The sequence below is a fragment of the Rhinatrema bivittatum genome, chromosome 15, assembly GCF_901001135.1.
Source record: "Rhinatrema bivittatum chromosome 15, aRhiBiv1.1, whole genome shotgun sequence".
NCBI lineage: Eukaryota > Metazoa > Chordata > Amphibia > Gymnophiona > Rhinatrematidae > Rhinatrema > Rhinatrema bivittatum.
The window spans coordinates 36,076,769-36,101,275 of NC_042629.1; the positions used below are offsets into that span (position 1 = coordinate 36,076,769).

At 41.3% G+C, this 24,507-nt stretch overlaps 1 protein-coding gene across 1 annotated transcript in view; it reads right to left on the minus strand.

Annotated features, from left to right (window-relative positions):
- Positions 1-24,507, minus strand: part of PPP2R3B (protein phosphatase 2 regulatory subunit B''beta) — an 89,374-nt gene that overhangs the window by 38,439 nt on the left and 26,428 nt on the right. The window contains exons 5-10 of the mRNA XM_029578355.1: positions 21,181-21,283; positions 18,458-18,532; positions 15,890-15,976; positions 14,248-14,395; positions 2,265-2,313; positions 1,514-1,603 (exon numbers count right to left, since the gene is read on the minus strand). Coding sequence (XP_029434215.1) covers positions 1,514-1,603; positions 2,265-2,313; positions 14,248-14,395; positions 15,890-15,976; positions 18,458-18,532; positions 21,181-21,283 — 552 coding nt within the window. The remainder of the gene's footprint in view (positions 1-1,513; positions 1,604-2,264; positions 2,314-14,247; positions 14,396-15,889; positions 15,977-18,457; positions 18,533-21,180; positions 21,284-24,507) is intronic.

Sequence of the window (24,507 nt, forward strand, 5' to 3'; positions counted from 1 at the left end):
ATACCATGCCTACAGGATCTCAGACTTGAACCCTGCCTACTAACATTTCAGAAAAAACTTAAGACCTGGCTATTCCTACAAGCCTTCCCTCAACTGGTTTGAACCATGAATAAAAGACATTTAGCCAGGCCCTCTATATAGATCCAGGCATCCCCTCTTTACCTCTTGTTAAGTTCTTCTCCTTTTTTCCGTAGCCGCTTGCTACCTCTGCTCCCAATTTCACTCCACCTTGTTTATTGTAACTTTGCCTCTTGTTCAATGTTAAGTTAATGTTTTACCCCTCGTTCTTTGTAAACCGACATGATATGATATGCATCATGAATGTCGGTATAGAAAAGCATTAAATAAATAAATAAATGGCACTAATGAGTAACCCATGGTTGTGCTGGTGGCTACTTCTTGTTGAAGTGTTCAACTGCTTTGAACTGAAGATGTCCTTCCCCTAACCCCCTCCCACACATACATAAAAAAAATATAAATATATATATATATATTATATTTAGTTGCAAGCATCTAGTGCTTTGGTGGCACGGTCAACAAATCACATTTAAGTTAATACTTGTCAAATACTTGCATGTAGGTGTGGGGACATAAGTGGTATCCTTATAAAGTAGATTACGAGGCAAGAGGGAATACGTGCGCTTTATTTTGGTTGTGAAATTTGTCATGCGTTTTTCGTGTGCTCTTCAGTTAGGGTACTGCTAAAAGTGGAAGATGGTCCTATTGTGTCAGACAGCTAAGTCTTCCTTTCCCAGTGCCCCTAACAATTTCCGTGCTAGGATGTTCTGTATAGTACAGGTGTGATCTACCAGTGTATCCTTTCTTTGGGTGGCTGATACTAATGCTTAGTTTAGGCAACGTGGCATTTAGCATTAGTAAAGTCATTGTTGCTTTTTGATGTGTAGAACAGCTGTTAAGGCACTGTAGGCCCGGTAATGTGTATAAAACGGGAACAGATATGTAAACCTTATATAACCAAAGATTAGCATTCTGCTTCACTTTCCTCTATACAGAATATATTTTTAAAGCAGCATGTTTTTATTTGTTACTTTTTTTCCCCTCATCATTTCCCATCGAGTAAGGGTGCATGTCTCAGATATTATTTAAATGAGGGGGAGTGATGACAAGTGTGGGCAAGCTGTTTTGGATTCTGTCCTGACATTGTGGTGACATCCTGGGGTGAGCATGTTCAGATTGCTTTCTCAGCTCAAATTCATGACACGAGAGTGACTCTGACCATTTGAAAGGGGATAATGAGTGTCATGCATACTGTAATTCAAAGCAGAGGGCTGACTTTAAAACTTAAGGAAAGGGAATTTATTTGGCTTCTGAGCTATGTTTTTTTAGGACTCAATTATATTTTCACCCAAGTGTTTGAATATCTTTCAGTTGCAAATTTTCCAAGTCCTGAATTTGGATGAAAACAACCTCCAACTATGGAAGTAAAACATTTAAACATCACTATTAAAGTTATAACTAACTATTAACATTTTAAAGCCTTGAATTAACTTACCTTGTTGGAGTTTTTTTATCCTCTTCTGATATTAAAAACCATACAAAATCATCATAACCAATTTTTCTTTCTTTCTGTGCTTTTCTTTCCCTAAAATAACATAGGGAAAAAAGATCAAAGAGGAGAAAAACTTGCCTGTCGTATTATTAAATGATTCTTCTCACTGGACCAACAGAAAAGATGAGCTTTCGAGACAACATATGTCCCTGTATTAAGATCTGTCATTCCTTTACATCTGAGAAAAGAACTTGTGTGTTCGTGAAAATTCGTGTACCAGGTCATCTTTTTGACTAATCTAATAAAAGGCAATTTACAAATATATCAGTTAGCAACACGAATAAAAGAAGCTTGCAAAGTCTTACAGTTTTACTTAGCTTTATGGAATCTGCCCTCTAAGCTGACAACTAGAATGATTTCCAAGTGTTCAAATGTTCTATATAAATTACTACTCCAAAACAATTAGTCACAGATGCTGTGAATGACATTTAAGATCATCAGTGCAGCATGGGACTATCAGGCATTTGGAAACAAGATCCACTCTCCTGTCTCCATTTCATTGTTCTCTGATTAAATGTTAAAATCATTTTGGCTAATGAGAACATGATCAACTCACTTAAGATTAAATAGAAGGCAAGCACTGTTTACATTTTTGCTTTGCAGTTTACAAGATCTCCCTTTTGAACAAGAATGTCACAAATAACTGCAATACGGTAATACAAAATGTTTTAATTAGGAGAAAGGGTTCTCTTACCTGGTTACTGCTCCTGAGAATATTCGCTCTATTATTCGACTGGATATTGCTAGGAAAAAGTGGAACATAAATGCATTATGTTGGCAGTACATAGAAAGTATCAAAAATATTTATCGTAATGTACTTGACCTCTCATGTTCATGATATATAAATCTGAGAGACCATAAGAATTATAAGGCTACTATATGGCTATTTATATCCATGAACCAAGAGACATTTAAGCATTTGGGAACATAGTACTGATATTTTTACCCAAATCTAAATTTTCTACAGTCCTGTCTGCAAATTAGGTGTAACCTATGAATGCTGCCTTAACTTCTTCACCTTTGCTCCAAATATTACTTCTTTCATTTATATAGAAGTAGTTATTCTCACCAAGCAGCTGGCAAATTCAAGCCCTACCATGGTTTTCCATCATTTCCTCATTTTGTATCTAAGAGAAAAACACTGACCCCAAATACCAGAATGCTTGGGTAATTTGTATTATTCCTCACTTCATTTATATTACTTCACCCTGAGAGGTGGTAGTAAAGGAAAATTGGTTCTTACCTGCTAATTTTCATTACTGGAATACCACAGATCAGTTCAGACAAGTGAGTTTTGCATCCCTACTAGCAGATGGAGGAAGAGAACAAAACTTTGAGGCACTGCTACATAACCGACAGAGCCATCTGCAGTCCCTCAGTACTGACCTGCACCCAAGCCAAAATTAGAACTTAAAACCCTCTCCAGGGCGAACAGGTAAAGCAGGGTTGGAACTCACTGCACTGGAGCCTCTGTCCCCTCCAGGAACCACAAAAACACATGTACAAACTGCAAAAAAACTCTTTGAGATATGTTACGTCAACTATCAGGAAACACAGTCTTTCGACAGTGATGGGGAGGGTCTCTGTTCTGTAGTATTACAGGAATGAAAATTAGCAGGTAAGAACCAATTTTCCTTTCCTGATCATACCCAGATCAGTCCAGACAAGTGGGATGTACCCAAGCACCCCTAAACTGGGCAGGAAGCCGAAAGACCCACACGCAATACACTCTCACAGGATGCATCCTCCTGCGTCTGCACGTCCCAAAAGTAATGCCTGGTTAAAGTATGAAGCGAGGACCAAACTGTCGCACTACAAATCTCCTAAGGAGATAGCAACTGTCTAAGAGGCAGCCTGTGCTCTTGTGGAATGCACCTTCAGCCCCACTGGAATCCTGCAACCCTTACAAATATAAGCAGAGCAAATGGCCTCCTTCAGCCAATGAGAAATCATGGCTTTTGAGGCCTTATCACCTTTTTTTGAATCCCTGAACAACACAAAGGTGATCTGACCGTTGAAAAGAATTAGTGACCTCCAAATACTGCAAGAGTCCGTCGCACATCCAAAAATGCAGCTCTCTCTTCTGAGGAGAATCTTTAGACCACTCCGGAAAGACCGGAAGATTCACTGTCTGATTAACATGAAAAGAGGACACCACCTTTGGCAAGCAAGAGAGGACCATTCGCAACATGACCCCTGACATTAAAAATACACAGAAAGGGATCTCTGCATGACAGAGCCTGCAATTCCGAAATCTGCCTGGCAGAACATATATGTATCACAAAAAACTGCTTCACCTTCGTGTAACACCTAATCACACCACTCACAAAACACTAGGTTTGTATTGGAAGAATCTACCATATTCAGGTAGGACAGACCATTCAACCAGACCTCATACACAATATCCAGTGCTTCAATGCACGGAACTGATACCACATATTTTGAATGAACTTATGTATGGAGTGGTTCTAATCATTGGTCATTGGTTGTTAGGTTCAATTTCTTATTTTTCATTTTTTAAATGTTTGCAGCTGATGTCTTTAAACTTAGGACCGGAACACCGGAGAAAAAGAAACAACTACGCCCGACGCGGCTCACGTTTCTTGTCTTGCTTCTTCAGGGGCTCTTAATAAGTTGTCTGTAAACACAAACGTTGCGTCAAACATTGTAATTCAACAAAACATTTATAGAATATACTTGCTCTTTTATCCATACATCAGTTATAACGACTCATGTTTCCCGACTTCCACAGTCTGCAAAACAGCTGTTCCTCCATTTTGAGAATCTAAACCGGCGGCTTTTTAAACCAATTTCCGGCTCGAATCCAAACCAATCGGGCGGGTTCAACTTCTAACAACAGAATGGCGTGATGACATTGTATCCCCTCATACGTTAAAACAATGTGGTCCAATCAATGGCTTCATTCATCCCCCTAGGAGAGACTGCCTGCAATGTGAAAATCCATTTTTGTTCAATAAAGTTTAGTTTAAATGAACTATCTCCGCTATCATCTGACTGGACTATTTGGTCCAAAATTGTCCATTTAAGATCTTGAAAACTTGAAAACTATGCCCTTTATCTATGCAATCTGGACACACCTTCCAAACCGGAGGCCGAACATAGCCCCCGCGACATTTCCAACTCCCAGTTGCTTTCCCTTGTTTTATTGTAACTTTTACTTCCTCTAATTTTGGTTTAATGTTTTTTTTTACTGTTATCGTTAAAGTCTTTGTTCCCTGTAAACCGAGTTGATTTGATTTGCATCAAGAAAGTTGGTATAAAAAAGCTTTAAATAAATAAATAAAAATACTTGACCCCTTCAGGAAACGAACCACATCAGAATGAGAGGCACAAGACCTCTCCCGCAACTTGCCCCTAAGAGTACCCAAAAGCAGATACCTGAACGCGTAGGGAGTTATAGGCCAAACTCTTAGACAATCCCTCCTGCAAAAAGGCTAAAATCTGAGGAACGTCCAAGATCCAAGTGCCACTGTAGGCACCATGACTCAAAACACTCTTCAGACCCTGAGCCAGGAGGAGGGTAGAAATAACCTGCTCTGAATAGCCTTTCAGATGCAACTACCACCTCTCAAAAGCCAAGCCGTGAGAGAAAAGAGATCCTCCCAATCCAAAAATATGGGCCCCTGACGTAGAAAGCGTGTCAGGTGGGCTCCTCTACCACGAGATCCGCAAACCACGGATATCGCGGCCACTCTGGCGCCACCAGCACCACCGACCCTAGATGCAACTCTATGCACTGCAGAATTCACTCAACTAGTGGCCACAGGGAAAACGCATACAGAAATATCCCCATCGGCCACGGGCACACTAGAGCATCCAGCCCCACTGAGTCAACCTCTTTTCTGTGACTGAAAAACCTCACAGTCTTTGCGATGGCCTGCTCGCCATAAGATCCAACTGGAGGACGCTCCACCTGGCACAGATGCGATCCCAAGCTTCCAGGGACAACTCCCATTCCCCTGGATCCAACTGCTGCCTCCTGAAGAAATCCACCTGCACACCTGTCTACATCTGCAACATGAGAAGCCACTACTCCCTCAAGATGGAGCTCTGCCCAAACAAACAACTGCCGAGCTTCCAGAGCCACCGCACGCCTCTTCGACCCTCCTTGCCGGTTGACATACACCACTGTCATTGCATTGTGTGTTCCTCCCTTTTCTCTTTCTGTAACCACTGTCAGTTGTCTTATTCCCCCCCCCCCCCCCCATCTCCCTAGCCCTGGCAACCCTGTCCCTCCTTAAGATCTTAGTTAAGTTCTAAGTTATCATTATACTAAGTTATCTTTAAGTTATCTTTACTACTCCCTTGTTCGATGTAACTCACCCATGTTTGATGTAAACCGGTATGATATGACCTTGTCATGAACGTCGGTATAGAAAATAAATAAATAAAATAAATAAATATGCGAACCATCCTGCCTCTGATCCAGGGAAGGAATACCCCCAGCGCCGGGACCACCCTTGTTTCCAGGCGATTGATGGACCAGGACTTCTTCTCCACTGACCAAAGCCCTTGGGCAGTATGCCCCAGGCACACGGCTCCCCAACCCTTGAGGCTGGCGTCTGTGGTCACCACCACCCAGTCAGGGTTTCCAGATCCATTCTCTTTTCCAGGTTGTGATTTGACAGCCACCACGATAGAATGGACCTAGATTCTCATAGAAGAGGCAAAGGCAGTTGATACTCCTCTGACAATGGATTCTATTTGGACAAGAGTGCGTTCTGAAATGGTCTCATGTGCATGAAGGCCCATGGAACCAAATCCAACGTAGAAGCCATGGACCCCAGAACCTGCAAGTAATCTCAGGCCGTTGGCACCGACAGCCACAACAGAGCATCACCTGAGCCTACAACTTTGCCAATCTGTCCGAGGTCATAAGAACATAAGAAAATGCCATACTGGGTCAGACCAAGGGTCCATCAAGCCCAGCATCCTGTTTCCAACAGTGGCCAATCCAGGCCATAAGAACCTGGCAAGTACCCAAAAACTAAGTCTATTCCATGTTACCATTGCTAATGGCAGTGGCTATTCTCTAAGTGAACTTAATAGCAGGTAATGGACTTCTCCTCCAAGAACTTATCCAATCCTTTTTTAAACACAGCTATACTAACTGCACTAACCACATCCTCTGGCAACAAATTCCAGAGTTTAATTGTGCGTTGAGTAAAAAAAGAACTTTCTTCGATTAGTTTTAAATGTGTCAGAAATACCCTGTCCTGGATGTCAAAAAGCGACCAAAATACTACAACGACTAAGTCAGAACTATGTGACTCTTCGCCACATTTATCACCCAACCCAGTGACCGCAAGATGTCCATGATTCGCTGGAGCAACAGCAAGCAATCCTCGTCCGTCTTCGCCTGAACGAGCCAAAAGTCCAGATACGGATGTACCAAAATCCCTTCTACTCAGGCTGCTGCCACTACCACCATCAACTTCATGAACGTTCATGACACTGTGGCTAGGCCGAAGAGAAGAGCTCAAAACTGTAAGTGCTGCCCCAACACCATGAATCGAAGAAACTTCTGATGGTCCTTTCAAGAGCGAATATGGAGATACTCCTCTGTCAGGGCCAATGACGCCAAGAGCTCTCCTTTGCGGACTGCCGCAATCACAGTTCAGAACCTATCCATTCGAAAACACGGAACCCTCAGGGCCTCATTCACTTTCTGCAAGTTGAGAATTTGCCAAAAGGTTCCTTGGGCACTACAAAATAAATGGAGTACCTTGCCCTCCCCTGTGGAATGGGGACTATCGCGTTTAAACTTAACAGCCTCTGCAGAGTCCCTCACACTGCCTCTTCCTTGCTTCAAGAAGCAACATGGGACTCTAGAAAGACCTCCCAGACAGGGTACAAAAATACTAGAGCGTAGCAGTCTCTCACCACCTCTAGAATCCAAAGGTCTAAGCTAATATCCTCGTAAAAGCAGGACAATTTGCCTCCTACCGCTTCTTCGGAGGAATGGGCGATGCTAGCTTTATTGCGATGACTTTGTACCACCAGCCCCTTGGTCGGCAACATCCCTGGAAGATCTGCGGGCGTCTCGAAAGGTCTGCTGCTGTCCCATAGACTGCTTCACTCCAGCACCAGAGGAGGGATTGCCTGACCGGAACCTACATGACTCCCAAAACCGGTACAGAGATGGAAAAGCCTTCTTGCTGGTTATCCTATCTTCAGGCAACCTGTTCCTTTTGGACTCCCCTAAAGTCTTCACCAGCTGATCCAAATCCTTCCCAAAAAGGAGTTTCCCCTTAAAGGGAAGATTACACAGCTGTGCTTTGGACTATGTCAGCTGACCAATTTCACAACCACAAAAGCCTGCAAGCTGCTACTGCAGAGACCATGCTCCTATCTGAAGTGCACACCAAGTCATAAAGCGCATCCACGACATAAGCCACTCCAGCCTCCAAGAGTGCTGACTACAGAGAACTGACATCCCCTGATGAGGTTTGCTATTGTGCCTTCTGTGCCCAGCACAAATAAGCACTCTGCATCATGCTGACACAAATTTCAGCTCAGAGACAAAGCAGAAACCTCAAACATCCGCTTCAATTGAATCTCCAACATCCTTCAGAGCAGCAGCTCCCGCCACCTGGATGGTAATCTTCTTGGTCACTGCCGAAACTGCCTCATCCATCTTCGGCACCCACAGGAGCTCCAAGGTCTCCTCCATCAGGGGGTAAAGCTTAGCCATAGCCCTACTGACCTTTAGATCCGCTTCCAAGAAGTTCCACTCCCGGTTCACCAACTTGCGAATCTTCTTAGGCAAGGGAAGAGCACTAGGCAGGCCCCGCAGCCCATCCAGGACTCGATTCAAGCCATTATCCTCCCAAGTCACCTTAACCCCCAATTCCTGCCAACACCTGAGGAATAAGGGGATGCAATTTGTCCTTCTTAAACAAGCAGACCACCCTAGGGTCATCTCCTTCTGACACTGGAAACTCGTCCAGATCAGGATCATCCTTACTCGCATCTGGGTCTACATTCGGGGCTGCGTCATTCATATCTGGATCGGCCCCCTGAAAATCCAAAGGGTCCTCTGGCATATCATCTGAATCTTCCCCTATCACTGGGATCAGCCTCCGAACCTGCATGACCAGACCTAGGCATCACAGCAGGTCCCCAGACCTTCCGGAAGGGACCACCTTAGGACTTTTGGAAGCACGATGGGGGAGAGAGGGTCTCCACTTCGGGCGCTTAACCCCCATTCCCTTCTTCACCAAGAAGGCCTTATGGATATGCAGAATAAACTCTGGTGAGAAATCTTCGGGATCCTCAGCTCCCAGTTCAGGAAGGCTGCCATCTGAATTCCCTCCCTAATCCTATCCTTGCTGCCCCACAAGCGACGGAGGAGATGGGGAATCCCTGGTATCTCTGAGGGCCATGGTCTCCAGCCTGCGATCCCCCGCAGGCATGGCTGTTCCCCGGGGCACCCCTGGGACAGAAGCCGGGGCCCCCTGAGGGCCCTCGTTTCCAAGGCCCCCTCCCCATCAAGGTCCTTTCATCTCCTGCCATGCAGCCAAAGCACAGGGACCTACTGCTGAGCTGTGCAGACCAGACACTGCAGGCCCTTACACGCGACTTTGGCACCATTTCTCACTCAGTGAGCACAAAATGCCCAGTAGGCCGCACACGCAGCTGCAACGCCACACGTCGCTGAAAAGATTGGCCTGGGTGGCATGCAGTAAAAGGCGTAAGACCACTGGTACGGAACAATAGAGCTCTGCGGCGGACTTAAGCCACATGCGCGGCTCCCCAGCAGGCGCCCTGGCGCGACAAGACAACTGTGGCCTCCCTCAAACCCCAGGGACCACCTGGGTGAAGGGACAAGGGAAAACCCCCTCAAACTTCTCCTGAAAGCACCAACAGCCCCCGCTGTTCCAGGCACACACACTGCCTCAGACAGCTCCTTCAGCTGCTGCAACAAATTTTTTTTTTCAACAGCAGCTTAAAAGTCAAACAGGATACTTCCCTGACAGGCCAGCGAACACTAAGGAGGAGACTTCAGAAGCCCTGAGGGAGCTAGTCCCCTGGCTATCAGGACCACCGGCCAGTCAAGGACGAACACCAGCCAAGGGTTTCCAACCCCCTGGTTGCCCTGCTCTACCTGAGGGATGGTCTACGAAGGAGCCTAACACTTCAGGGAGCCTCTGGAACTTCTTAAAAATTTTCTTTCTAACTTTATTTTGGATTTTTTTTTGTCAGACTGCAGGTTTGCATCTCTACCATCTGCTGGAGGCAGAGAAATACTGAGGGACTGGAGGTGGCACTCTCAGTTATGAAGCAGTGCCTCAACGTTTTGTTCTCTGCCTCCATCTGCTGGTAGGGATGCAAAATCCACTCATCTGGACTGATCTGGGTTTGAAAGGAAATAAGGTTTGATCCACCATTTCCTTAGCCTCATTTTTTAGGAGATTGCCTCCACTGCATGGATGTCTGTAAACCTTCACGAAGTCCTGAAGCCCACAGCCACAAGAGTCTGCAGTGATCAGTCACCATGGGAGAGGCTCTTAATGCCACTCCAAATCAGAAATCATTCAGATGAGATTTTTTTCACACTCAACGGCATCTATTATGTGACAGATCTCAGCCTTACCTTAAAGGAAAGACTGAATTCCCAGGCTCCTTGTATGCATTTCATAAGAAGCTATGTAGAACTGAAGCACAGCATTCTCTCATAAAAAGATAGTTTTGGACTCTTGCTTGGCCACATAGAACTTAGCCCTTTTGAGAGCAGATTCAACTATGACATGGATGTGTCAATGGGGAATTGCTGAATCCTTCAACTATCTGGACACAGTACTTTATGTCTGCTTTTTTACCAAAAGGAAGTATGGTACATGGAATCTCAAATATCTTCTTCCACAGATTCTGAAAGGGAGAGTGGATGCCCACAGTGACATCAACTCTTTAGTGGCCTGCAAGTATTTAAAGAGACTGAAAAGATGTGCCCCAAGTTTACCCTTAAGCAGCAAATCAAAATGGACAGTCTTGGCCATCCTCTGTACAAATTCAGGGAAATAACAGTCTTCAAGAGGAGACATGATCCCTGCCTGTAACGGAGGGGTGCCTTGATGGAAGGTCTGAAAAGTAGCTCTCTTCAGAACTTGAATCAAATGAAAAATAGGTAAAAACATAGGCTCCTCATATTCTGATTCCTCCATAAATAGAGGCTCTAAAGATGCCTAAGGTTGCAGTAACTTTGAGGCCGAAAACTGCAAGGGCCTGAAATTTGGTTCAGTGTGGCCATGGAACTAGGTGAGCTCAAAAGGCAGAAGGAGTTTCCTGCTCCAAACTAGCTCAGTTCAGTCAAGATGACAAAACTGGCATGGGGTGTCAGACCAGTATTGCAAAGACATGCTTGGTGCTGAAGGGGAGGTGCCCTAAATATGGGTCACTCAACATACACAAGAGGTTGCAGTGCTTGACACCAGGACTTTGACTCCTTGGATATAGTGAGTGCCTTCGTGATCCTCCTCCTCCAGCTCTTTCTCAGTGATGGGCCAATGACAGCACCGGTGACAGCCTCATTGGAGACTTGATGTTTTCTATGGCTTTTTGAAGATTTTGTTCAAAGAGCCCTAATTGGTCCTACCCTGATCAGTGATGAGTTGTTTAAACCTGTAAGGAAGAGCTAATCTCCTTATGGGGCCACTTCGGAGAGTGCAAAACCTTTTGCACCTGCAAGCTTTTGAAGTTTTTATTTATTTATTTATTTGAGTTTTTCTATACCGGCATTCACGGAGATTCGTATCATGTCGGTTTACATAAAACAGGGGTGATCAATACATTATAAACGTGTATAAATATAACATGAGTATACATTTTATATATTTACAAATTATAACAAGTTATAACAGTGCGCAGAAAAAATCAGTTACAATAAAACAAGGATGGTTCTAACTGGGAAAAGAAGAAGAATAAGACGATAGAAATTTAACAAGAATAAGAACGTGTAGTGTTTGGTATGTCCGTATCAGTTTAGTGGGAGATGGGAGTTGAGTGATCACCCTCTCCCTCTAGCCTGCCAAAGGTACCATTTAGCCCTGTGATGTTCCTGCCAAGGTACTGCAGCTTTGTTAGTCTTAGGGATGGGGCTTCAGATAGTAAAGTTATGGGCGAGTTGCTCTAATATTGTTTAGTAGCTTGGATTTCCTAGTGAGAGAGGTGAGCTGAGGTAATGCCTTCAGATTAGTAATATGTATTATACCATATTTTAGAGAAGTTAAATTACAAGATACATGCTCTAGAGCATTCTCAATTGCTGCCCCTACATTGTGGAACGCATTACCAGAAAGATTGCTGGCTGAGGTTAATTTAGCATTTCAAAAATTGATGAAAACTATACTTTTTAAGCAAGCATTTGATGATGTATAGCATGTGCCAAGATTGGAAGTCTCACTGCATTAGTATGATACAGAATTTATCATTGTTCATCATGGTTTAGTGATGATTTAATATTATGAGTACAATTGTGACCTGAATTGCATATGAAATTAGATTTTATGGAATATAAATGTGATCAATAAATGTATTTTGGGTTGTATTAATTTAAGCAATGTTAATGAACTACATTATATCATTGTATTTATTTTTATTGTAAATTGCTTTGGGTTGAACTTTATTCAAAGAAAGTGGTGTATAAATGTAGCATAACAAAAGAAGCAAGATGACATATGTTGTAATGTAATTGCATTCTTATATGCTTGTTATTGTTTTAATGTAAACCGAAATGATATTAACTTTGCTACATGAATTGCGGTATATAAAAATGTTAAATAAATAAATAAATAAATATGAAATTTCACATGGTTCTGCTCATGTTTTCTTAGGTGCCCTTGCTATAACTTGAGTGAGGAGAGCAAGATTTCTCTCAACTCTTGGTCCTGTACTCGGGCCGAGAAGCTGAAGAGGTTGAAAGTTTCTTCGATGAGACTTGGTCACTTGCACAAAGATCAGCTTTGTGGACATTGTTTCAGACCTTAAGGTCAACTCATGGTAAGGACTGCTCAAAGCCTATTCTTCTGGGTCTGAACCACTCTGTGCAACATCCTTGCACAAATCTCACAGCCAGAGCCACTGTGGCCTTGTCCCAAACACCTGTAGTAAACCTTATGATGATCAGTAAAAAAAATCTTATGGTTGACCTTGGAACATATCCTTACTTATCAGACATGGTGGGGAAAACAGATGATGCAAAATCAAATGAGAATTTTTAACCTCTAAAGAAACACGATACTCAGATGAAAAATATGCCATGCGACCTGTCAGCTTGACCCTGCTGAAAAAGACATCTAGCACAGCACAAAAACGTCAAAGAAAAATAGCAAATGTCGAAAAACCTAACGAGGGGAAGTTAATAGGAGGAAGTTAATAGAAGAATGTTAGGCCAATCAACGATAGCCAAGAGGATTCTTTTGAATAACGCTGGGGAGCATCAAGAAGCAAACCAGAGAAGGGCAACCAAAATGATAAATGGGATGGAACGGCTCCCCTATGAGGAAGGGCTAGAAAGGTTAGGGCTGTTCAGTTTGGAAACGTGACGGCTGAGGGGGGATATAACAGAAGTCTACAAAATCATGAAAGGACTTGAATGAGTAAATGTGAATCAGTTATCTATTCTTTCGGATAATACAAGGATTAGGGGGCACTCCATGAAGTTAGCAAGTAGTTCATTTAAAACAAATCAGAGAAAATTATTTTTTACTCAACGCATAATTAAGCTCCGGAATTCAGTGCCAGAGGATGTCAACTGGGATACGATGTGGTTACAGCAGTTAGTGTACCTGGGTTTAAAAAAAGGTTTGAATAAGTTCCTAGAGCAGAAATCCATAAACTGTTATTAATCAATAAGGATTAGTAGCTTGGGATCTATTCATTTAATATTTGGGTACTTGCCAGGTACTTGTGACTTGGTTGGCCACTGTTGACCACAGAATACTAGGCTTGATGGACCCTTGGTCTGACCCAGTATGGCACATCTTATGTTCATCCAACAGCCCACAGCAGTCAGAGAGGAATTGAGAGAAGCTGTGGGGTACTGCACGGGAAGTACAGTACATGAGCAATGAAAAGTTTTTGCCTTTCCAGAGATCTGTGGAAGATTCTGTCCACTGCTGTGCCTCTGTGAACCCCGTCTTCAGAGAAATATTAATCCTTTTCAACTGATTTACTTTACTTCCCATGCATTTTTAAAGTTAAACTTAAGTTTTATATATATATATATATAGTGTACACCATTTTGATTTCTTTGAGAAAACTGGTTTATAAAAATAAATTGCCATTGCCATATAAGTCTTCATTACTTAGCCAAATACAGCTATAACCCTTCAGATTATGTATGACTTTAGAACCCCTATAAAGATTCCTACTAAAATTTTGCCTTAGATCATTTTCAGTACTATATCATCTGACCAGGATATTAATCCATTTGCTCCATTAATGGACTGAATTTTCCAGTAATAATTTAATGATTTAGAAATGTATTTAGAACAAGTAAGTGTACATTTCAAAGAGCAATATAAAGTTAACGGATCACAGTCTAACAGGCACACTATATCAAATAGAAAATGTTCTCTTGATTCATCAGGAGTGTGGGTGTTTTGCAGTCTTAACATAAATATGCTCTTTTGACATTATATATAAGTTAACCATACCATCACTGTGTCTGGCTAGGTCATTCTGATCAATATAGAGGTCATGGTCGGTATCTAGCTCCCAGAATTTGCAATAAATAACATAGAAATGCACATAAGAGAAATAATCTAACTGATTAACATCTTCTTCTTCCAATGCTGCCACATTCTGTTAAGAGAAAAGAAAGAATCTTAAATTACACCAATAACATTGTCTTTATCCATTCAGGTGTTTTTTTCGCTTGGTTTACCTGCCTTCAGTTTCTAGCTAAGTTTGAGCCTGCCATACTGAGGAGGGCTGAAATTGCGGCACCATGAGCCTTTATTCATAGCCAACAAGAGTTATCCACAATAAAGTCCCACCATCCTTTAATTAAAAATTCAGCCAACGCAGCAACCTCAGGTAGCCACAACTTTTGGCTGCCTTTGAAACCAAGCATGTGTGCACCCTGAATTCCAATCCATGGATGTTGCTGTTGCATGACGCTGAGACTTCTTCCCCTCAGAAGCTGTGTTTGCTGCCTCTACTGTGATCCAACCTGAGGAAGAGATATGAGGTCTGGGAAGCAACCCTAGGTATTACTGCTCTGGCCCACTACCCATGCACTTTCATGAAGCTTTTGAAGAATACATGAGTGTTCCTGCTCTTTACAAATAGGGTTCATCCAGGCTTTAGTTTTGCATAGGAATAACAAACAATTGCTAGATTTTTAACACACCCACCCGATCCTGCCACTAGTGCCTACCCACAGTTCAAAGCCTGCAGACGAGGATCCAGGTTGCACATTCCATGCAATGGAATGCCGATGGGCCTGTGAGCTGGCATGCACTCTTAGATTCTGCAGTAGGCCCTCTCCTTGCATGAGTTTCCTTAGTAACAGGAAGCATGTGCAGAAGGAGAGAACAGGGTCATCACAGGACATGTGAGTGCATGCCAACTCACAGGCCCAGTGCTGACAGTCTTTCTATTGTTGCTGTGAGTTGGAGATGAGGGGAGGACAGGCAAGAGGCCAAAAAGGATAGGTGTGTGTAAAAGGGAGAACAATGGGTTAACACCTCCTAACTCTCCAATCACTTGTAGGAACAATATGCTTTCCCCCTCCCCAACTGAGGGTATAAGTGTCAAATTCTTAAATCCAGACCTGGGCATATCACTTACATGGTTATTTCTTAGAGTCAGATCAGAAAGTCTGCATACTGTAGTAAGGTACAGGTCTAAAGTAAGAAATATGAAACATAAAGAGTATGTTATGGGAAAGCCACAAGCCTAACTCCTAATTCAGGCCCTGAGAGAATGAGTTTCGCTGCAGAGACCACCTTTGCAAAAAAATAAGTGGCAATTAAGAGGATCTGAACTGACTTCCACTCAACAGCAAGAAAACATTAATTGCCTTGGCAAATGTTCTGTGAAGTCAAGGGAGAAAAGGGTAGAAAGAAAGGAGAAGAAAACAAGTGCCTAAAAAAAGGTAAGTTTGTACTAGGCAATAAAAACAAACTACTGTTAAACTACTGAATGACAGTATTTATCATCAGTTACATTGTGACCCCATGTTTCTTCCTCAGCAGGCTATAATTGATTTTAAAAATCCCATGTCTAAGCAGGTGTCAAAAGGGAAAGAAAATCAACAATTCCCAATTAAATATAAAAAAAAGTTTCATCTACCTGCAAAAAGCTGCTTTTCCTAAGTTCTGTACAAGTGATTTTTCCTGACCAAGATCTGTTGACTGTATAAAATATCCTCTGTATAACCTGTAACAAAATATTAAAACTAGAAATAAAAAGGCTGCATGCTGTCAAAGACAAACAAAAATCTCTAATCCAAATACAATTACAAAATCAATACAGGAATAAGGAGAAAAATCCAAAATAAGATTTCAGTACATTGCTAAAAGCAAACCTTCTCCATGGCTGCATGCAACACATTCAATCATAATGAAAGGCAGTACAAATAAATTATATTAGGGTAAGCCCGCAAAGCTTTATGTTCTTTCTGCTTTGAAGAGGAACCGCTGATCTGAAATGCCTAGGACAGTTAAACTTAGGGAAGAATTTTTTGATAGATCTACAAAGCAATTTGTTCTTAATAAAACTAGAACTATGTCACTATGCATTACGTTCATACAGGAGTGTGAAAATACAACAGATCATTTGACTGCCCTTAAATTGCATGTATGTTTCTGGAAACGTAGTTCCTCTTTACCGCTCCCACAATAAGTCAAATGGATCTGTATTCATTAATTTAAAGTACATAAAACCAAAATCACACATCTTGCATCAATAGTGAGAAGGGTTTAATTAGTAGGGCATGGGTAATGAGCTCACCGAAAGTAATTTAGTAATATAATCCCATTCATCATATTGCAAATATCATTCAGCTATATATCTTGCGAAATTCATCTAATCCACTGGTACAACCTCTGAGTTATCAAGAACAAATTTTCTCCAACCTTCATGATAAAAATGTTATCCAGCCTGGAAATAAAAGCTATAAAAACAATAACCTATATCACAAAGCAAGGCAAAAACATCAGTTACACTACTGCTCAAATGTTGAACTATCCGAACACATGGGTTATTTTTCATGTAATTACCGTAAACCAATACTGTATAGTTTATCCAATGCAAACATGCCCAGGAGGAAGCTAAATAGGAAATCAAACATCCTAAAGATATACCAGGTCTGACTCAATCTAGAATACCTACTGGATAATGCTTCTTTCAGTTAGACCAGATCCCTCAACCCTTTCAACATTACAAAAGAACAAAACTAGGCAAGCTGTATATCATGATTTTAAGGCTGTTGTGGGACAGATACACCTTCCAGGGTCAGGAATCAGTTTCCTCTTTCCTTGTGGTACTTTTCCATAGCACTAAAGGAAACAGGAAGCTAATGCTTAAAAACAAGCTTGGGCCATTTCACTATTGTGCACCAGTCCTTTTAAAATATCTACCTACCTTATTTCAGAAATACTATGCAGCATGATGTACCCCTTTAAATGTACAGGACAGAAAAAAATGGGAATACATAAATCTGAACTACTCAAAAACAATGAAGTAAACTGTTACTAAGGTTTCAGGAGAACCTGCTTTTTCTACCTGATCTCACTCATCTTTAATCTGTGGATTCAGTACATACTGAGTCTTTGGGAGAGCTTAAGTGTTTAACAGAAAGAATGAAAGGGGAAAATGGGAGAATCAGATGGTTAAAAAAAAACAGTGCTATGTCAGAGATGAACCCCATAATAGGCAAATGCCTATTACAACATTTTTGTTTGACTTGTCAACCCAGTTATGATCAATGTTGAGAAAACTCAGATCCTTTCTTAAATGAAGCGCTTATGAGTTTACTCACAGATTCCTCCCTTTCCTCCTAAATATTCCTGGCTAGTCTACCATTCCTTTCCTCAATTGCAAAAATAAATATTACATACAGTCTCAATGTATATTGCATATTCTATAAAAAAGGGATTATTGGAGCATGAAATTGCTGTGGGGATACTTGAAGATAGGACCAATGAGATCTCAAAAGCTGATGTACATTTACAACCCCCAAAATGTTCAGTTTTCCTAGAAATACTATGGAAATGCTTTGATCCATGGCCTATTCAAGAAATGGTTTCTCTCTTTTCAATAATAAACAATAGACAAAGCATTTATTTCACACACAATATACAAAAAGTGATAATACAATCCAATCAATGCATGTTACATAATCTCAATATAAACCATATGGTGCTATGCCATTATGAGTTATATTGAGATTATATAACATGTACTGATTGATTTGTATTATCACTTTGATATCACTTTTTGTATACTGTGTGTGAAATAAACGCTTTATTATCTATTGTTTATTATTATTTAGTACCTCTGTTTATGTACTATATTGCTTATTTGTATAAGGAGGGGAGTGTATACTCCGTGTTGTTATATTTCTTTTCAGCAGACCATATGACATCTATCCTAAGAATATAGAAAAATGTTATTTTTGATTATAGTTAAAAACACTGCTTTAACTGACTACATTAATGAATTTGCAAGTATCTTATATTTAATACAGAATTAAAGTCTAAGAAACTTCAGCATTTTAAAGACCTACCGGTAATTAATGAGTCTTAAATAAAGGATTTGCAACTGAAATATTGCCATGTTTAGACTGGACAGTAGATCAATTTAAAAAGTAATAAATTGTGCATTGATCAGTCACTTATTGTATTTTAAAATACTTACTGTGGTAATGTATCGAGAATGAAATTCTGATGCCTCCTTTAAAAAAGCTAAATAAGGATTAGTGTTCACAATATCCTATGCAGAGAAAGGAAAAAAAATGCATGATGTAAATCATCAGTCCTGGAGACATAGGTACAGCTTTACCAGTGACACCTTCTAGCTGGTTAAGTACATTGATTTTCCACTTAGAGCTACTGGAATGGCTGATTATAAAACAAATTAAAATGTTTTCTCAACAGAAAACTGCTGAATATTTCATTTCATTTATATGCTGTCTTTCTGAAACCAGTCAGTCAGGCAAGCTGTATCAAATACAATATAAACTTGCCCAGTAATCTTGGCAATTAAAAAAAAAATTACACTAGGATAAAATTTATCACAGCATATGATGTCCACATTTCCAAATCACTTCCCATCTCAATATTCAGTATACGTGCCAAATCCCTAATAAAAAAAAACGACCAAAAAGTAGAGATAATGGACCCAAAATTTAAAATACCTAGGTCTTTAAGGATCACCTAAACCGTATAGAAGGTCTCAGTTAACCCGATATCGCAGGGTACTACTACTAAACATTTCTATAGCGCTACTTGATGTATGCAGGAGTCAGGAACTGGTGATAGAGGAGAAGGGTAACCTATTTCACAACCATAAAATAGCAAGTGAAAAAGCTTGATTTTATCAGTCTCATCGATTTCGTCGTCTTAATTGAAGGTTGTTCTAAAAGTTTCGTTCTTGAGAATGTAAATGTAAGGTATATATTTTAACTTTGTGGCCTGATATTGTCAGTCCATGTATGAAGAACTTTATAGATAAAAGTCAAATGCTTGAAACACAATTTTAGATACCTTCAGCAGCCAGTGGAGATTGAATAGGACTGGGGAGATGGGCTCTTTCCAATCAACGCAGGTCAATAGCTGAGCAGTCAACTTTTTACTAATCTGGAGATTCTTCAAATTCTTCTTAAAGGAGGTTACAGTAATGTACATGAGAGGTGAGTGTAACATGGATAATTGCTGTAAACTCTTGATTAATTGATTAATTTTTAATCAATTAATAGGTGCTGCTTGCCTAAAATGGCAATAAAGGCTTTGAACCACATGGGTAACCTTTTGGTCCGTTTTAAGGCTACTATCAATCCTGAGCCCCCAAGTTGGTAACATGATCCTTTAGATCTAACTGATGTTCCTTCCAAGATAAAGGTTTTAGAAAGGAAGACCTCTGTCTTTATGGGGTTTCATTTAAGATTGCTGACCTTCATGATGAAATTTCCAGAAGGCGACTACTGAGCTTCTAGACTCTCCATCTAATTTTTATCCAGGAAGGAATTCAGCGGATTGTCATTGATAAAAAGCAGCCAATGCTGTATTTCTGTATTACTTGCTGCAGGTACACATTAAAAAGTAGGGGATAAACCCCCCCCCCCCCCAAAAAAAACCCCCAAGATGTCCGCACACTGAGCTGTTTATTCCAAAGATTCCCTTCCTTTCTTGCTATAATATAGTTTGCTTGAAATTCCATTTCCTTTTACTTTATTTCAATGAGTAAAAGGAAAGGGAAAGCCCATATTTACCCAGAGGTATTGGCAACACCTCCACCGATGGACCCTATGGACAAACATCATCTTCGGCTTCAGAATCTTCCGATAAGTTCCATGGAGCAGTTGCTGGATGGATCAGCAGACTAAGATTCACCATCTTTTGTCCCAGACCCTGATGTAACCTTAACTTTGGAGCAACGCCATGTTCCACTACAGCCAGGGCTCCAGACGCTCAATAGTGGGGAGTTTGTTTCTCCTTCGTCGCACCCAGATGACATCATGTCAAACAGACCCGCCATCTTGGGATTCCAGAAATGCTCGAGCTGCCTGAGGCCCCAAGCACAGCAGGCAATATTCTTCCTGATGGAAGTCATTCTTCTGTGTCAGATTCAGTTCAACCTAATTGTTCTTCAGAAGGGATTCAGCCAGTTGAGGTACTGAGTATTCAATTATCAAGACCCCCCATTTAAGAGGTTTAGTTATTTCTTCTTTATTGATTCTCTTTATGTTATTTTCAACAGGTATTTGCTTGGATGTAATTTAAAATATAAAAATGTAAAAAGTAGAGGATCATATATAAAGAAAATATTTAATGTCATGTAATGTGTCCTTTCCTCTTATTAACAAATGGATTCTTAAGTCCAGCTCTTTTCTCTAATTGCAGACCTACAGTATGAATATTTAAACTATAGAAGGATGGGGAAAGTAGATGGGAAGCAGTAAGGAATCAGAAGGAGAAGTAAATATTTAGTAAATTATTTTTAACCAATGCAAGTCAAGGATTTCTGGTGAAAGCATGCAACAAAAAGAAGAGCACAGAATTTTCTTCTTCCTTGGAAATATTTCAGTATCAACCAATAGGGGATGTTTACACCGCTTTGGACAACCTTCTTCAGGCTGGGAAGGCAGTCTATAAATGAGTTAAATAAATACAAAATAAATTCAAATTTGCTTGTTTGCCAAATAAAATCCTGCAATTTCCTTTTAATATGGCTTTGGCAGGGAGGATAAACAGAGCTGAGATGAGAAATTCCCTAACCACAACACAGTAATTTTCAAAAGCCAAAAAAATATGTAAAATAAAATTACTATTTCATATAACTTTTAGCTCTAGGTTAAAAAGGGGCACGTTATTAAGGGTTAGTTATACAAATACTATGTTCAACTACAAAATGCAATTCACCTGTAAAAATGGAATAAAGTCTTCCTGATCCAAACAGTTGCTCCCAGGTTTCATGAGAAGATGCATGAATTTTGCTGCATCATCATAGCAATGTTGAAGGATTCTGAAATGTAAATAAAGAACACAAGTCATGTCCTCAGAGCAAGTTTCCCTTCAAGGATATCTCTATAGGTGCCCTATTGTAAACCGTTATGATGGTGAATAACTTAATGACGGTATATAAAAACTCTTAAATAAATAAATAAATATTCAAGTTTCAACACTTGCTCGCTTTTACTCAAGTCAAGTCCCTTGAGCTCTTGCAGTCATTAAAATTGGGAGATCGAGATTTGGCTCACTTATAAGGTCTCGCTTCAAAGTGAGGCACCAAAGAGACCGAGGACCCTTTCAGTGAGGCCTGACCATCGTGCAACCATGGTCAGCTCCCTGGGCCTTCTGTCAGGGCTTTGAGGCCATTTTTAAGAGGGACACTCATACTGATCAGGAAAGCACAGAGGCTCTCCTGTCAGCCCAAATCACTCTGAGTGACATCCTTAAGCAGATCCTGCAGCTAGACACATTGTGGCCTTCCCCAAGAACTTACAGCAATCCGTGTGATGATTTTTGAAGGACCTCTCTAAATGCACTTGCAGCACTGTTTAGAACCATTGTATTGCTTCTAAACCATGGTCAAAAACTTGTTCACATGCCAAATAAATGGGGAAAGGGAGGGGGCGAGGAGAGAGAGGAGTTTAGGCAAAGTCTGCAAAAAGAGACCATGTTTTGTGCAGTGGAGCCACGCAAAGAAAAAATTAAATTTGACAGTCTTGAAAGACAAAAAGAAACTGGGAGGAGCCACATAGCCATAGCAATGCAGGAACGACATGAGCAATGAACCACCTTTGAGGCCTTTCCAGAAAGCTCTGGAAATATGCAGCCATTCGGCACCAAGCTCAGTCATGTGATCCACTAGTAGGTGGTGAACCTGCTACTCTTCAGAGAATGAGCTTTATCTTTTCACATAACAGCTGGTAAGGTGATCCAAAATACCTCCAGCACCTGAACATTTTAAAAGGTGAATGAATTAAGAATTTTAGCAAAGCCTTAATGAATAATGCTAATGCTTACAGGTCTCAAATTTGTGCTAATTCAACCATTTTTCTATAAATACAGATCTAGAACATATAGTTACAAAATCTCTAATTTAATTTAAAATTATATTTTCCTTGCTAACTACAATCGATCTGTTTCAGCACATCTCACGCAAGTAAGGGAAAGAGCACTGTCACTGGCTGGTCCCATACTATGGAACACCATGCCACTCGAAATAAGACCGCAGAGTAACTTAAAAATTTTCAAAACAAATCTGAAAACCTGGCTATTCAAACAAGCGTTCTATAAAGACAAAGAGAACGAGAAAAACAGATGAGGAATAAAGGCACACCAAAGTCAGAAGCTGTTATTTTAAACTAACAATGCATTGTAATGGTAAAACCAAATGGTCCCAGGCAAGCCACCAGCCAAGACTAGACCTGGCAAATTCTGTAAGTGGAAGATGAAACTGCTCTGACATCGGATCCTAGCGAGATAGCAATGCTTTCTGTAGAGGTCTCATATGAGCAAATGCCCACGGTTCAAGCTCCAGAGTTGAGGCCATGGAACCAAGGACCTGAAAGTAATCCCAGACCCTGGGTACTTGGGTGTCCAACAGGTGTCGCACATGCGCCTGCAGCTTGATGACTCCTCTGAGGAAGGGTCATCTGTGGTACCCTGAGATGCAGGATCCTTGACGTTCCAGACTCCTGTGGCCCTCTGCATCTCAAATCACCTGGGCACTTTTCTGGGCGGCCCCTCAGCAAGTCTGCACCCGGGGGAGCAACTCCACTTGGACTTACTAGCCAGATATGCTTTGTATAATAAAAGCACAAAGTCTGGGGAAAAAGAAACCCACCCGCCAAATCCCCTTCCAGGAGATCAGGATCTTCACCAGACTGCTCCTCTAGGGCCTCGTCGGGGCTCAAATCGGCTGGCGGCAGTGCTGGCGGGAGATCCCCTCCCTCTAACCACACTCTCCTCAGCAGCCTTAAAAGTTTTCAAAATGGCCACCATCATCCTCAACCTCCAGGGCACTTGGCAACATACCAGGACCATGCTGCTACAGCACCCCGCAATGAACCCTCTCCTCCCCACCCCACCCCCCCACCCCCGGAGAGGCAGCGGGAACATCGGCTGGCCCAGGAGAGCTGCGAAAATTGCTCTCCACAGGCAGAGCAGTGGCATGGCCAGCAGACTGACCAGGTGGCAGGTGCCGAAACGAGCAAGTAGGATCAGGAGCTGGTTCCACGATAGCGCTACTGCCTAAGCGCCCTGTCTCTAGCCACGCAGCCGCTTTCCTATCACTCTCTATCCTTTTTTTTTTTTCTTAAACTTTACAAAGAAACAAGTGACAAACTTCTTCTCTGAAGAGTGGCAGAGGCATCTCACAATCCTCACTGAAGGGGAGGGAGTCGGACCACCAGCTGTTACCCACGACACATCAGAAAAGAGCAATTTGGGTTCCCAGCCCCGGCTCGCCACAACCTGCTACCAGGGGAGGATGGTCCCACCAGGACATGCCAAACCCCTGGGAGGAATTTCTCTCTTTTGTTCCTGCTGTCTTTTTTTTTTTTTACACTCAGGTATAGAACCGCAGGTTTTGCACCACCTCCATCTGCTGGAGTCAGAGAAATACTGAGGAGATGCAGGTGGCACACCGGGTTAAGAGGTGATGACTGCAAAACTTTCTCTGTCTCCATTTGCTGGAAGCGAGGCAAAACCCAGGAGTCTAGACTGATCTGGTAACGTACAGGGAAATAACCATTCCCTATTTACCTGTTCCAGCTTACTCATGATTTTATAAACATATCATATCCTCACAATCATCTTTTCTCCAATTTGAAGAGTCCTAACCTATTTAATCTCTCATAAGGGAGTTGTTTCATCCTCCTTTAGGTGCCCTTCTCTGTATCTTTTCTAGTTCCACTATATCTTTCTTGAGATGAGGTGATCTGAACTGCATGCAATAGTCAAAGTACAGTCAATTGCATCATATATGCAGTGGTAATATGATATTCTCTGTTTTATTCTCTATTTCTTTCTGAATAATTCTTAACATTCTATTTGCTTTTCTGACTGCTGTCGTACAGTGAGCTGAGATTTCCTCTTCCTTGGTGTTTACTTCTAAATACACAAACCAGCATTGTGTACCTATATTTAGGATTATTTTTCTTTGTGCATCAATTTGCATTTGTCCACATTAAATTTCAACTACCATTTAGATGCCCAGTTTCCCATTCTTGCAAGGTCCTT